At 41.6% G+C, this 15,821-nt stretch overlaps 1 protein-coding gene across 3 annotated transcripts; it reads left to right on the forward strand.

Annotated features, from left to right (window-relative positions):
• The first annotated feature begins 10,202 nt into the window (after nt 1-10,202).
• dusp5 (dual specificity phosphatase 5) lies at nt 10,203-15,433 on the forward strand. Of its 3 annotated transcripts, none has more exons than XM_085805032.1 (5): nt 10,203-10,279; nt 10,329-10,719; nt 11,574-11,713; nt 12,351-12,570; nt 14,647-15,433. In XM_085805032.1, the coding sequence occupies exons 2-5, from the start codon at nt 10,356-10,358 to the stop codon at nt 15,051-15,053; spliced, it is 1,131 nt and encodes a 376-aa protein (XP_085661158.1). In that variant the 5' UTR covers nt 10,203-10,279; nt 10,329-10,355; the 3' UTR covers nt 15,054-15,433. The 3 variants fall into 3 exon arrangements, with proteins under 3 accessions (XP_085661158.1, XP_085660995.1, XP_085661075.1); XM_085804869.1 differs by having other exon boundaries at nt 10,203-10,261; nt 10,305-10,719; XM_085804949.1 differs by having other exon boundaries at nt 10,203-10,719.
• Nucleotides 15,434-15,821: the final 388 nt, after the last annotated feature.

Genomic DNA, 15,821 nt, shown 5'->3' on the forward strand with positions numbered 1-15,821 from the left:
CACACTCACACGGATTATTTTTTTTTCCATTGACACTCGCCGTACACAGCCATACATAGTGCATGTTGATAATCCATCGACTGACTCACCACCAAAGGCTTAAAGTGATATTTATTGCTTTCTCAGAGTAACATTAACACCCTCAGAGAGGCAAGCAGCAGCTACATTTTCAGCGCTGCTGTGTTTATTTATCGTCTGGCTTCCTTCTTCCTTTTCATCTATGACCCACTGTGCCCAGCGGAAGTGAAGCCAGATAAAAATAAAGTGACATATATGCATATTTATAAAAGCTAAAATGAGTTGGAGAGCAAAGCCAAGGAGGAAGGCATATTTTTGCAGAGGCATTTTAATGTACGGTATAATGCCGAGTGGAGAGTTAGAATAATGCAAAGCAGGAAGACGCAAGGCTGAGTGTTTCCAAAAGCTCTCAGCTTGTGTCCTTATACTTTTAACTGTGGCCATGAGGATTTTACACATCCAGTAAGAGAGAGAGGTATTTTCTACACAATATGACTGATACCTATAACCTCTCTCCTCAAAAATTAAACTTGCATTAGTCACTATTTCCTCAACATTAACAAATCTCATGAAAACACCATCCGTAGAGTGGCTGAATACTTCCTGGCTTCATCTGTGTAATCAGCTCAGCTGCAAAGTCCATTTGTTCCCAAAACGAGTTCCCACAGAAATAGTTTCTTATTGCTTATAATTGTTTATATAAATGTTTATATAAATGTTTCCACTGTAGATTGATACACTTTTAAGTGCTGTATTGAATCCTTATTAAAGCAACGTAGGACTGACTGTAGATAAACTACAGTGGCCTTTTTTTTCTCTATTGGTTTGGCTCAATTCTTGAAACAGAAATTACATTCTCAAAATAACATGGACAAACCTCCAAACCACCTTGCAAATGTTCACAACAGAATGGCATTTCTCATTGATTTCATCAAATTGCAAATGTCTTAGTACATGTCTCAAGTGTCTTAGTGCATCTTTGCAAATGGTTATGTACAAGTACCCTAGAGTTAGCACAATGAGCATACATTTAGCACATTTTCCAAATGAATAGATCTTGCTGATCTAAGCTGATTAGTTGATTCTCAGTCTAATGGTTGCTCTCTCCAAAACATGTCAGCATGATTTCACTGTGTAAATCATCATATGCACAATAGTCTGTTCAACTGTCAAAATTAGTCAACATACTGTAGGCTAATACCATGAAAACCATATGAATTTCTTGCAGCATTTCATAAATTCATGACAGTAATTGACAGTCAGGTGAAATTAGAACTTGACTAACGAAGGAGGAGTTCCTACATCTCAGATGACCAATCAATCAGCTGTTTAGCTACCTGACTGGTGCTGTCTATGATTGTGAATGCTGCCAAACGCGTATATATAGAGCTTGGCTAGGGCCTGTACCTTTTGCAGTATAAACATGGAGGTACCTGGCCAAGAAAATTATCATGAGCAACTCCCTGCTCAAGGAAGAGGAAGAGGAGGAAGAAGAAGAAGAGGAGGGAAAATATCCGCTGTGATGTTGATGAAAATATGTGGCCAATCAGAGCGCAGCGTATGGATGGTCAGGAGGATGAAGATGGTGGCCAGGAGACAGAGGGTGATGACAGTGATGACCAGTGAAAATGTCTCTACTCGTGAAACTTTGTTTACTGCACTATAGGCTTGGTATATTTTTTCTGTTTTTTTTTGTGTTCATATTTCATACATGTACAGAGAACTGTAGGCCTATACATTTTGTTTTGACAGTACATAATCTTGAGTTACTTTATGTAGGCTATATGTGAATAAAAATGGTTACAATTTCCTTGGCAATATGAGTGCAGTGTGTGTGATGTCAAACTTCGGAGGCTGCTCTTACTGTAAAGTCCTTTTCTTAGGTTTTATACGTCTCTGCCATAGTGACAAAACATCTAAGCATTTTGACTTGCAGTGCTCACAGAATGCCACAGGGATGATGCATTTTGGGGGCATTGACTACTTACATGAGAAAGAAGTTTGGTTTTGACACATAAGTAAACTGTTTTGGGAGAGATATGAGGTTCTGCAGCTCATCCATGGTGTTATGCTGAACCATCCAGTTTATTTTTGGTAAAAGCACTAAGTGAATGCAAATGAGCCAAAAGCAATTGAGAAAGATCTTTGTCATTTTGATGGTACTGGCACTTTACATGGTAAAGGAATCTAGTTTTGAAGCATGTGTGAACAGTTTTGGGAGAGATATGCACTTTTGCTAGTGAGCTGTAATGTTGTGCAGAACTGTAAGACTGTTTGGCCAAATGGTCTTATAGTTTTAAGAATGTAATTTCTGTTTCAAGAAATGAGCCAAACCAACAGAGAAAAACTGTAAGACAACAGACAGTATTTGTTATAGTGTGAGTTTGTTGTTGGTTTTTATTTTTTTCATTTAATTTACTGACAATAACAAAATATATTTTAAAAATCCTACCTTATCTTAACTTTCCTGGCTGCTTCTATTGTCCTGGAGCACAAACTCTTCTTCACCAACATTTAAAGACCTTCAGTTTCTGTTGCTGCTCTCATCTAGTGGAGAGCACTGTGCTGCCAATACATGATCACTCATATTGCAACACATCTTGTGTGAGTGCAAAAGACCTTAGTTGACAGCCTAAAACAGGAAATTATGTGATGTATTTCATCATTTACTTACTAATTTCTGGAGAATAAGAGACACGTTAGGAAATGGGGAAACATTTCACTGGCTTCACATTTCACCGCTTTTGAAACATAAGTGAGAGCAAATGTGAAGCAGGTGCAGAGCATGCACTGCTTCACACTCTGTCGCAGTAGCTTTCGTAGATCTTTATGCACACTTGTGTTATTTTAAGAGATGTGATAAACGTGGGCTCTTCTATAAAACTCCTCTGCAATAACCAGGTCAGGCTGTGATTCATAGTACAGTGCAGTACAGACTGTAACTCTGCTTTCCTTAGAGAGAGGCTACAACATCCCAACAACCGGATATGCTGTCTGTTCTGTGGAGCATCTTGACACAAAATGTCATGACAACATGGATTAAAAAAAAAAGCAGGTCTCCTCAGTCAGGTGGGTTTGTTTTTTCTTTATTGTTAACACGTCATAGAGCAGCAGCTCAACATTGCCTCTAGCTCCACTTTGAATTCCCACAGCACTTCTACCTCTACCTCAGAACAAGATAAATGTCTCCCTACCTGAGGTCACAACTATTTTTACGGAATGGAAATTTCGCTAGAAGACCCAGCAGTGTCTTTTCTTTAACACAATAACTGGGAAATGCCTTCTGTTTAATCTGTCTATCACACACACACACACACACAAACACACACAGATATACACACACCATCATCCTCCATGTCTTGCCTAAGAATTTTGCTTTCCTCGAAGAGTCATGACTTGACACTGAGCAGTGGGTGGAAATGGGGGTGTGTGAGTCAAGCATTTGAAGTGTGTGTATGTGTGTGTGTGTGTGTGTGTGTGTGTGTGTGTGTGTGTGTGTAGGCTTCATCAGGAATGCTAAATGTTCTTGCCTCACATTGGATTTGGCAGCCAGAGTTCGACTCCTGTATTGGATATGATTGGAGTGTGTGGTTACTCACAATGCTGACGTATGTTGTCGCTGTCCGTGATCATGCGTTGTATAAACAAGACCCAACATGTTACAGCGTACCATCAGCATTCCCTGATATCCACTCATAACACCTAGAACCTATCACAGTACATGGAGTATTTTTGTAAAAACACGTTGCACACTGACATATTTACTTTACATTTCTTAGTGTTCAGGTCTGACCACCTGGTTGGGGACAGCTGGCAAAACAGGAACCAAAACTGACAATTTCATAATAATGTTTAATAACATATGAGTCATGAGGAGGAGTCATTATACTTTGGTTTTGAAGCTTTGTTTCATAGGAATTTTAGCTGTGGGATTCCTTACTGAAATGAAGTTGTACAACCAAAACCAAATCACTGGTTGTGAAAGTGCATGGGGTCCAGGGACAGGGGTCACATCTGCACCTTAATTATACAGCTTCAGAGTAACTGAGGGGTAAATGCTTGTTACGGGAAGAATGGAGGCTCTCTGCCTTCATCTAGGTTCTCAGTGCTTCGTCTCACGAGAAACATGGACTGCTTTACCGCGCTATGACACAACACACTCCATGGATTGCCCTCTCTCTGGCTTCATTGAAAACAAATGCACATAGCCGGGGGGGGAGGGAGAAGGATTAGTGGTGAGTTTTTATGACAGTGAAAATATGAACTCCGAAACTGAAGGCAGAGCTCCGTAGAGAAAAAAAAAGTTACCAAAAAAGCAACTGATTTGCATAATTCCAGTTTAGGTCATTTATTTTTGATGCCATTCAATATGTATACAACATACATATTTTCATAACAGAACTTCCAAAAGCAAAAACGTGTTCCATTAACTGAGTGACACAGGGACAAAATCTTATCAAATGGAGAACACATTCATTTGATCAAAAAAAAATGAACACAAAATACTAAAGAAAAAAGAGCTTAAAAAACGAAAAACAACTAAATATTCCCCACAGGACCAAAGGTTTACTATTTAAAAGCCAAATGGCCTCAGGGAGTGTGAAGATTTGAAGCTTACTTCACTACCACCACATTTCTCATAATGTCAAGAACTTTTGGTTGATCACATTATTGTGATGGTTTCCTATCTAGTTCCCTGGGAGATATTCCCAGAAATAATTGTTGTCATTCCAATGAGAGTCATGCAGACTATTAATTGTAAGTTCTGCACTGAGACTGGTTCTCTGAGTCATTTGTGGTGCCTGAGTGAAATTCCAGCCCGCTCTACTCAGTGGTCAGCTGAGGTGAGATGAGTAATGTGAGCCTTATTGGGAAACAGTCTCATCATCTGGAGGCTCCGTCAGCAGACCAGGAAGCACCTGTGCAGCCGAGTGGGGGGCAGCGGTGGGCCGGGATACGTGTCCTATAGTGCAGGCGGACTATTGTGTTTGGGATCTTTTTATAAGTCACATGGCAAAAGGGACATTCTGGACAGGAAGTGACTTGACGCACTCGCATACCGTATTAATAGAGTCGGGCCAACAGTTATTGTCTGGTGTAAATAAAGTGTTGTTGCAGGAGCATAAAATGGCAGCGGTAGCCCACAAAGTACTCTGTCAACAAACAATGTAAATAAGACACATGCAGGGAGCGAGGTAGCCATGCCTCTTCCTATAAGCCATGCATCATGGGTAAATGATCCCTTCAACACCCTCAACAGAAACTGGAGCTGTAACCTGCAACCTTGGGAAAGATATGTCCATATTTACCTTGTTTTTCTTTTTTTCCTTGTGGGGTTCGATAACAGGACACGTTTCCATTCTGAAAATAGTACAAAACAACATTAAAATTCATGGGTAAGAATCAAAGACGAATAGATCAGTTTTCAACAGTGAAACAAAAACAGCATGAAATCAATCCTAGATGAGACAGAAGAAGTGATTTTTCCTCTGGAAGGAGCCAGTGGCCAGACATCATGGTAGCGAAGGGATTTGAGAGGCTGCTGCCTGAAGGTCTTCTTAACACTCTGGGTTTTTATTTATTAAGCTCCACATTTGGGCTGATAATGGAGTGCTGAATACTTTTAGAAGACGTTCTAAACAACATTTGTCCTCCAGAGTCTCCCCACAGGGTCCACTCTGTCCCACTACTGTCCTAGTGTAAGGACCAAAGACACGTCAAAGCCAGAAAAACGATCCCTTTTTTTTCTCAGACCTTTCTCAAGTGAAATATACTTTTTTTAAAAAGAAAAAAAAAGAAATGTAGGCACCAATGAGGAGACACTGTGATGCCCAATGAGACACTGGTGAGCAGCAGCCTTCTAAATCAGAGATTACAGTAAATCCATCCTATCGAATCCACAATATTCTCACTTTAATGAATTGGATCTTTCTGCAACAGGTTCAAGTTTTAATTAATCCAATGTGTCTCTTCAGTTACTATCAACTGTCTGTCTCTTTATTACACACATTATTAGCAATTTATTCTTCTCATATTCTCTTCATTGTTGTTTCCCCTCCTGCATTGTGTATAGTTTTTACTGTGCTGTGTTTGTGAACTGAACTGAACTGAACTGAACTGAACTGAACAGCAGACCAGAAGAACAGAAAACGCTCAGGGTTCAATTTGTCTACGAAGTTGATTGAGTTTTTCTTGGAAATAAATTGCAGAACTACTTACATGGAAATTGACAAAGCAGGTACACAGATAGAAAGCAGGCAGTAAATCAAACATTGTTTTGCCATGATAAAACACTGAGCATCATCGGCTGACATCTAAAATCAGCTCGTGTTCATGTTCCTTTGCAGCCCATCTCAAACCCTCTATCCAGCCTGTTTTTATTCCCCCCCTTCAGGATTACTGTACTCACTACACACTGAGTTCATGGGAAAGGTACACATGGAAACAAGAGACCTTGAAGATGTGGCTCTGGAGCTATGAACTGTTTCCTTTTTCTCTCTGTTTTTTCAGCACTTCATTTCATTTAGCATCATCAGTTATCGTTCATGTAAATCACTGTAAATACTTTCAAATGACAGATTTCAAATCCTGTCATTAATGCTCAAGTAAATGTGTTTTGTGTTGTGTTTGTGTTGTAGACAGAATATTATGAGTAAATATTTGTTTTTGTATTATAGGGATGGTGTCATTATCTTAACATCCTTGTGTGAATGAGCAGTCTCAGCTGAACTTATGTTCACTTACAGGGTCCATAAGTTCAGCTGAGACTGCTCATTCACGCAGTAGTGTTATATAACCTAGAGCTGGGAGAGTCCCTTGATTATTTTCCCCATTGATCAATTATGTATTTGGTCTGTGAATGTAAGCAAATGCCCACTATAAATTCATAGAGTCCATTTATTAGTCGTATTGCATCTTGTTCTTTCTGACCAATAGTCAGACAATAAAGGGATAGACAGCCATAAATATAAAAGGAAAATCACTCCAATAACACCTTGACTATCAGAATAGCTGCCAATCGATATTCTGTGGAGACTAATTGATTCAAGAATGAATTATCTGAGCTCTACATCCAAACAGGGAGTTGCTCAGTAAAAAGAAAAAAGAGGTTTGTGGAGAGAATGCAATTTTCTATTTAAGTGGATCTTTTATATATTTTGTCAAATTTTCATCCTTTTCCTTGTTTGTGTTAATTAACACTGGTGGCCAAAACGGGAGCACCACAGTTATTTTATCATTTAATCAATTAAACCATGAACATTCATGGAAAAAACAACTGACAACTTGCATTACTGACCCAATGACATCACCGCACAGATGACACACTTTGTGAACAAACCATGTCAGACACAGTTGACGCATCGATCTTAATAACCAGTCGGCTTCTGTGTGAGTGGGATAGTCAGGGGCTTATAAAGTGCTTTCCTGCTTCCTAATGCAAACTGCACCAACTGCAGAGCCACCGATACACTGAAGCAATCCTGTGACAGACATATCATATGTGTAGGCTCAAACCACTGTCATGACAGGGAGGGAGGAGAGGAAAGACACAAACAGACTGAGAAAGAGGAAAATATGAGAGATATACAGGTGAAAGAGAAGGAAAACCCACACACTGTGTTTATTATCTGACTTGTCTGGGTCCACTGTTGTTAGAGCTGACACTAACAAACCCCATAATGAAATGAGCACTTGGAAACGGATGATGGGCCTCCCTGCTCATCAGCCATGATGTCACAAACCCAGATTAGACTGGACCATATGGCACACTGCCTGCTGTCTAATCCTCATCTATCTATCTATCTATCTATCTATCTATCTATCTATCTATCTATCTATCTATCTATCTATCTATCTATCTATCTATCTATCTATCTATCTATCTATCTATCTATCTATCTATCTATCTATCTATCTATCTATCTATCTATCTATCTATCTATCTGCATCTATTTTTTCATAGTGAACCAGGGACTGGCTGGTGTCCAGGCACCGCGCCACATACAGAGGCCTTCCTCCACTACTGAATGAGACTCTCATGACCGAGTGGACTCTCTATTATTTGCTTTGTTATTGTTATTGTGTGTGTGTGTGTGTGTATGTGTGTATGTGTGTGTGTGTGTATGTGTGTATGTGTGTATGTGTGTATGTGTGTATGTGTGTGTGCTGTCTGTCCGTCTGGGACCAGAGCTGTTTGTGTGTCTGTCTGTCCATTTGTCATATTTGTGTTGTTCATCACCACTGCGCTTCTCTTTATCTTTCTGTTTGGCTCTTGTTATCATTCCCACGCATCCCTGCAGCAGACACAACATGATGCAACACATAGTTGTTGGATTCATTTCATCAAAGAGGCTTGTAGCATCTCCTGATGACAGTGTGTTTAAACACTGTTTGGGCCTTGTGTCTTTGACTTTCAAATAAATAAAACTACAATAAAGTAATGTGATTTGGAAGTCTGAGAACCAGTGCATCACAATAATACAACATGCAAGAAAATGGACAACAGGTCAAATTTGAGAGAGTGACAAACTCTACTCTACTCTACTACTCTACTACAGTAACTTGATTACTGCATGTTTCCGAGGGGAACCTTTTGCTCGCAGGCTAACTGTAACTCAATGGTCAACGTGGTATTGTGTGTTATCAATGGACTGTGTTCATCCTTGGAAAAGTGTATGGTGGTCTGGGGTGTTTTTTTATTTTATTTTTTTATATAATTTAATTTCCTCTTTTTTATGAATGGTCTGGTCTATAGGCCAAGTGAATTACAGTAATCCATGGACGCCTTACATCTGTGTTTGAGCTTTCAATGAATAATTGCCTGCCAGGTACAACGTGGCTGTGCTCTCACCTTCACTGTGTGACTTCAGTACGGTTTCAGATGGATTACGCTCGAAGTCAGTTGTTTTGTTTCATACTGAAATCCAAACAAAGTCATGCAAACAAGAGCCAAACACAGCCTTGAACTGCATGTTAGGATTGATTGCCTGTCATGTGAGTGGAGGGAGTGTGACGTTTAAACCTGTTAATTCATCTGGGGGATTAGGTTTACATGCTGAGGGATATAAGGCAGGTTCACTGGGCTATACATGGGACTAATCGGAAGTTAGAGGTTGCTTTTGTCAGCTCCCTGTCATCCAGCCGCACTGAGCTCATTGCAACCCCCCGTATCACTGAGTAGCTGGTAGATAAGTCATATAGGACTCAACAAAAGAAAAACCTGCAGGGATTTACAATACAGAGAGTGTGGCACTCACAGATGTGTTTACAGTGTGGACATATTACATCACGTTTAACTGCAGTTCTGTCACTGTAAATATATTTTTGACCTGCAGTGTGTCACTGGGACTCCATGTGTTTTTAATTTCCTATAATATCACATTCATATTTTTCTGTAAATTCTGTGTGTGTTTATGTGTTTATGTGTTTGAGTGTTGTTGTAGTTTGTTTTTGTGAGTGGTATGATTTTGTTACTTGCCCTATAAGCCTCTCATTGTCCAGCTTCTTATTGTTGACGTGTTGTCGGCTTGAAGATGTCTGAGGCATGGTGCTCTCTGTTTTTCACCATCCTGTCTGTCATTTTGAATGTAATAATAAATCAATCAAGAAAATAATCATCTGAGTAATCCATAATTAAAATGAAAAAAATCGAATCTATCTAATCCATAATTACTGTAAATGATCTAGTCACAGCCCTGTTTTATTGAGGGCATGGTATCACTATCATATTCCTGTGATAGCCTACTTTCTGTTTGGGTTTACAGTAATGTGTGTTTCATTCATCCTACTGTCTGGATTTCCTGGACATGTCGCTCTGGCCTGGCTGCTTTCAGCATGTTTCGTAAACACGGCATCAGTTTCAGTCAGTGGTTTATTTATTCTCGCTAAACGTCAGGTGAACATGAAAGGAAAGGTGTGTGGGTGCTGGGGGAGGACACAGGGGAGTAATGAATCAGGCGCACAGCGGCAGCAGCAGCAGCAGCAGCAGCAGCAGCAGCCTAGTAGCCTATAGGTGCTGTGGTGCTGTTGTGTTATTCAGCAGGCCGGGGGAGGAGTCACGGCACAGTCATCGTTGTGGGCGGGCTGTTTGCTGTGATCACACCTCGCCGGTGTCCATATGTGGTTCGTGACGTCACGCACCGGAGGTCCCATTCACATAAAACTGATCGGCCGGAATCCCCTTAGAGGAAATGTAGGCACAGACGCGCGCGGGGCTCTACTCTCGCCCGTACCCACCGTCCAGGTGTCTAAGGTGTCTAAGGTGTCTAAGGTGTCTAGGTGTCTAGGTGTAAACCAGTCCAGTTCTCCAGCAATAACATCAACTCTTCAGCGTCAACATGAAAGTCTCCAGCATCGACTGCCGCCGTCTGAGGAAAATCATCAGGAAGGAGTGTGGAAGCTGCCTTATTGTGGATTGCCGACCTTATTTCTCATTCACGAACTCCAATATCAGAGGCTCTGTCAATGTCAATCTCAACTCAGTGGTGGTCCGGAGATCGCGAGGAGGACCGGTGCCTCTGCAGTTTGTCATCCCGGATGAGACAGCCCTGTTTCGGCTTCGGGAGGGGAGCATATCGGCGATCGTAGCTCTGGACGACCGGACGTCCCACTGGCAAAAACTGAAAAAGGACAGTGTAGCACAAATAGTAATAAACACTCTGTCGCATCTAGCGAGCGGAGCAAACATCTGTTTCCTGAAAGGTGAGAGCTTTTGTGAAATTCAACTTTTTTAATCCGGGGAGGGGAAAACAAAGAGTTCACTCTTGTATAGACTTCTTATGAGTGTCTTTTTATTCAAATAATAGCCTATAAATGTAGCCTATAGCTTCTTTAGATTCATACTTAGTCTTATGGTTTCATGTTGTCCCATAGGGTCTGTCACCTCGCCTATTTTCTGTCATTTGTTAGAATATACGCTTTTTAGTAAAATACAGGGCTGTATGATTTGAATTTTTATAAGATTGGGCCTCTAATAATAACTTAAATTTCGTGTAGCTTTATAAATTATTTTCCACTTTAGTTTTTAAATAAAACCCAAACAGTTGCGTAAGTCTAAGTCATTTTCTTCTCACCTGTGTTGAGAGCATTTCTACATTTTTCTCCCACTTCTTGGGGAGATAAACGTCCTGAGTGCGTCAACGGAGAGAATGAGTCAGTGTGGGAGAAACGCTCACAAATTGGTGGTGCAATATCTTTCATTGATAAGAGAGAAGAAAGGGGAAGAAAACGGAATCCCTCCTACGAACTATTTTCTTTCAAGCTAAATAAATCCCTCGAGGTTGTGATACTGTGTTGAAACGCATCCATTTCCGCCTGTCACCTCTGCGTCCTCGGGATGTTGGCCTAAAAGGATTACCGGTCCTTCTACCGCGGGCTCCTTAATTACGCGGTTATAATCAGGTTATAAAGGTTATAATCCTCCGCAAGACTGTTTCATAAACACTGCCATTTCACAACAAGTGTAGGCTATGTGTGTGTCTGGGGGTGCAGGTGGTATTATTCTAAGCGTATTTAGTAGTAAGTATTGTATTCATGGTTTTTTCCCTTTTACCCAGGAGGATACGAGAACTTCCACTCTCAATACCCTGAACTTTGCACTGAGGTGAAAACCATCGACCAGAGCGGAACTGAAACCGAGAAAAAAGTCACCACCCACAGCGAGAAGCTCTCTCACCACAAACCAGATTATGATCAGGTATGGAAACACCCTGAATAAGTCTGTACTTCCCATCCCTTTATCTCATTGAGCCACAGGGAAGTCATCCACTTTCAGTTTTTATTTTTGACCCCATCAAATAATAGCTTGAGCAAAAAACATCAAAGCCCTGTTCACATCAGAGAGACATATTCGGCATCAGCCCATCTAAACATTTTCTCAGCTGAGCCTAGGCTACATAATGGTATTTTCTGACCTTCACTGCTCCCCAGACATCTCAGATTTGGCTTTAAAGTCATGTCCAGCTGACATCAGGACAGAGGAAAAGACTTTCATCTCTGACCTTTCCTCTATAACCTCCGCTGCTCAAACAGAAAGCATGAGGCTGACAACACTCTTCTGTGTCTGCGGTTTACATCATGCGTCATTTCACTTCATGGTTCACATAAATCCTCCAGCTGCATGTGCCCATGTTTTGTCTGTAGATGAACATGCTCTGCTTCAGGTGATGTTGTGGCTTGGATGGGTCCATCTCTCAGAGTTAAGAGTGGGCTAAAGCAGATGTATCAAGGCTTAGAGGATATTGTGCTTTGTCTTATTAGGAGGTCTTGTATCGTAGATTCTATTCCTTATCTGTTGTCTCATGTCTGTGTTTTCTCTCATGTCTGGTTCTCAGGGTAAACCTGTAGAGATCCTGCCTTTCCTCTACCTCGGTAGTGCCTACCACGCCTCCAGACTTGACTATCTCAGCGACCTTCACATCACGGCCTTGCTCAACGTGTCACGCAGGGACATGCAGCCGGCCAAGGGCCACTACGACTACAAGTGGATCCCAGTGGAAGACAGCCACATGGCTGACATCAGCTCCCACTTCCAGGAGGCCATAGAGTTTATCGGTGAGTTGAAGTAAACAAACATCGTACCCATTTCTCCTTCTGTTGGGGACACTATTTTCTGCTTCACAGGGTCTGCATTTAAAGATTCGTGGCAGTATTTCGGTTTTGTAATCTTATAGAGTAGCTGATTCACGAGGCTTAATACTAAAATAGTTCACTCACTTGAACCAGCTAGAGAGGGAAATAAATAGGCTACACCACCACCAAGCAAGACATTTCCTGGAATACCATCAACTGTACCATGTATGTATAGAACATCATCTCGTCAAGTGCGTCCAAAAAACACCAGAGCTGACTTAGAGAGACACCTATACATAGGTGTGTTTATTTCTGAAATACGTCTTCAAATAAGCCCCCTTTATCGCTGCCACTCAACTGCAGCCATTCACAAATAGAGGGCTGTAATCAGTTTAACTTGATCGCCTGCCTGCAACCTCAACCAACCTCCAACCCCCCACCAAACAAATCCAGCCTGTCTGCTTTCATTCAGGATTTACCCACTTCCTCTTCCGACCTCCCTCCCTCCCTCCCTCCCCGTCTTAGCTTGGAAAAAGACGCTCGTATGCTGTCATCGCCTCCAAGGCCTAATCTCAGTGGCTTACTCTGCTGGGTGTGGCCAGTCAGTGTCACAACTGGGTGAGCTGTCCGTGTTTAGAAATGGCAGGGTGGAGGAGACTGGGGGCTGACTGACACACACAACGCACACAGTTGTTTATGATGGCAGGGCGGAGGATAAAAGCTGGCTGGATGATACACAAAAGGAGGGCAGAGTTGTTGGTTGCTTACAGGTGGGAATCATTGATTTACCTGTGAGCAGCAGGACAGTGAGTGTTACCGTGGAAGAGAGTGGGAAGAGAGAGGTGCTGGATAATAGCAGCAGCAGCAAGAGATGTACACAATGTGCTGGTGGCTATTTATAGCCACGCATAACCAAGGACAAAGCGCATCCACGAGCAGCTTGGCTGACCTGTATTGGGTGGCTGCTATTGTTGGTATTGTGCATTGTTTGGGGAGGCAGCCTACATTTACAGTGACTTTGAGTAAGCCTGTCTAATACATAAAGCAGCAAATTGTTCCAGGGGCAGGTTTAGCCTACATTCAGGGAGGGCCTTTAAAATTGATCAACAATGCCAAGTGATTAGAAATGTGCTGCGCACAAATCCTCATCCAGCTGTGGCCGGTCCCCAAATGAAAATCAATCACCAATCAGCAACTCCTCTGACAGATGTACAGTTGGGGTGGAGAAAATAAATATTATTGACCTCCTGGATAAAAACAGCTGCTAAAGCCTGTTATGACACATCCAGCCAATGAGGGTGAATCAATCAAGGATGGTCTTTAAAACACCCACCGCGACTATCACATCTTTTTTTCCACCCCTCTTCCCTCCTCCACTTACATCCTCCACTCCAGATGGGAGGCTCATGATTCATTCATGTGGTTAATTGAGAATCTGAGATGTCAGAAATCATCGTTGTTCACCCCTCATCGTGGCTCTTAGGACCAGACAGAAGTGGCCCTCAGTGTTTCTATTTAATAGAGAGAGGGAGCTTAAACACGTAGGTGTTTATGGTGACATTGTGGAACTAAGTGGCCGTAGGTAGATCAAACTGACACACGACACAGACAGAAAATGAGACATGTATGAGTAAGCAGTAGCTCTAAGAACGAACAGACTCTTGAAAGGTGTCATGGGTGACACTTGTACAGATGACAGAAAGTACCCATCACCCAGAGTAGGAGAATGAAAGTCTCATGCACAGCTGCACTCTGTGACTCAGACAGGACTAATTAGTGTCTGTGGTTTTTGTCCATGTAACCATGTATGTTTGTGTGTGAGAGGGGGGCAGATAGATTGTGATGAAAGAAATGTTACTTTAAATTTTTTAATGTTTGTTGTTAAGAATATCAATTGCAGTCAGACACACAAAATTAACAAAAAACAACGACAACAAAAAAGACTGTTTGTTAATTATTATCATGCAAGTTTGATTCTGTGTTACAATTTTGCTGCTGACCAGAGAAACTAAGAAAAGGCTTGGTTAGTAACGCTGTCTTGTCCCCTCCTCCTTTCAGATCACGTGAAGCAATCAGGGGGAAAAGTCCTCGTCCACTGCGAAGCAGGCATTTCACGCTCACCTACCATCTGCATGGCCTACATCATGCGGACACAGCAGCTGCGGTTGGATGCAGCCTTTGACATCATCAAGCAGCGCCGGGCAGTCGTCTCACCCAACTTCAGTTTCATGGGTCAGCTGCTGCAGTTTGAGTCTGAGGTCCTCTCAATGGCTCCAGCAGACGCTACCACACCTGAACCGGCCACACCCTGCGCCCCTGAGACAGCCTCCTTTTTTGCCAACGACTTCACCACCACCTTCAACACCAAAAACTTTGAGCCATCAGTGATCACCCTCCCTACCTCTTACCTGCAGTCCCCGGTCCACCACCAGTTCAAACTGAGCCCAATAACTGCACTGCCTTAAGATGAACTGTGACTGCTTGTAGTTTTACTTGAAAAAGAAAAAAGAAATAAAATAATGCTCTCTGCGAGCCTGGTGTTGAAACCAGCAGAGCAGATTGACTGGAGATCAGCAACATGAACAGCAAAGCGTCAAGATAATAGTGTTCTGCTCATGGGACTTGAGGCCCATGAAAGGAATGGGCTACAGCAGGCATTGATGCTGTTTTCCACAGCAAAGTAATAAACTGCAATATACATGCCTTAGATTGATATTGTGATTTATTTGCCTATTCACAAATAAAGTCATGCATTTAAACCTAATTTATTTGAAAAACTACAGTCTGTCTGATTTTTTTTTCCAATAATGTGGATGTTAATGTGTTTAATAAATGTTTTCACCACTGAAATAAAGTTGTTGTCATGTATTCATTGCAGCATTTTCGGTGGATCTACGTGAGAAATCAAATGGTATTGCAAGTACAATTATTAAGTAGGCTAGTACAATTATATAATAATATATATATATATAATATATAATATATAATAATTTTATTCATTTACTACACATTCTCACAAACAGCAAGAGAGGGAAAACCTTTCTCAGTTTCGGTTTGACATTTTGTTGGGACAGGCTTCAAAACAACAGAAGAGACAACAGTGACACCTGCAGTGAGCCAGTAACTTTGAGCTGGCCTCCTGGGTCAGATTAGCAGCTGCTTGTCTTTACAGTTTAGTATCACTCCATTGTGGTATGCAAACTATTGAAACTTGCATGTTGCATCACATTTTG

Source organism: Trachurus japonicus, chromosome 1 (genome assembly GCF_045865225.1).
Source record: "Trachurus japonicus isolate A0001 chromosome 1, Traja_1.0".
Lineage (NCBI taxonomy): Eukaryota > Metazoa > Chordata > Actinopteri > Carangiformes > Carangidae > Trachurus > Trachurus japonicus.

What these genes read in the sequence shown, in the direction of transcription:
- dusp5 (XM_085804949.1), top strand. Translation starts at nt 10,356, where the DNA reads ATGAAAGTCTCCAGCATCGACTGCCGCCGTCTGAGGAAAATCATCAGG. An exon ending in AAACATCTGTTTCCTGAAAG is followed by an intron (nt 10,720 to 11,573) that starts GTGAGAGCTTTT and finishes CCTTTTACCCAG; the next exon opens with GAGGATACGAGAACTTCCAC. An exon ending in GGAGGCCATAGAGTTTATCG is followed by an intron (nt 12,571 to 14,646) that starts GTGAGTTGAAGT and finishes TCCTCCTTTCAG; the next exon opens with ATCACGTGAAGCAATCAGGG.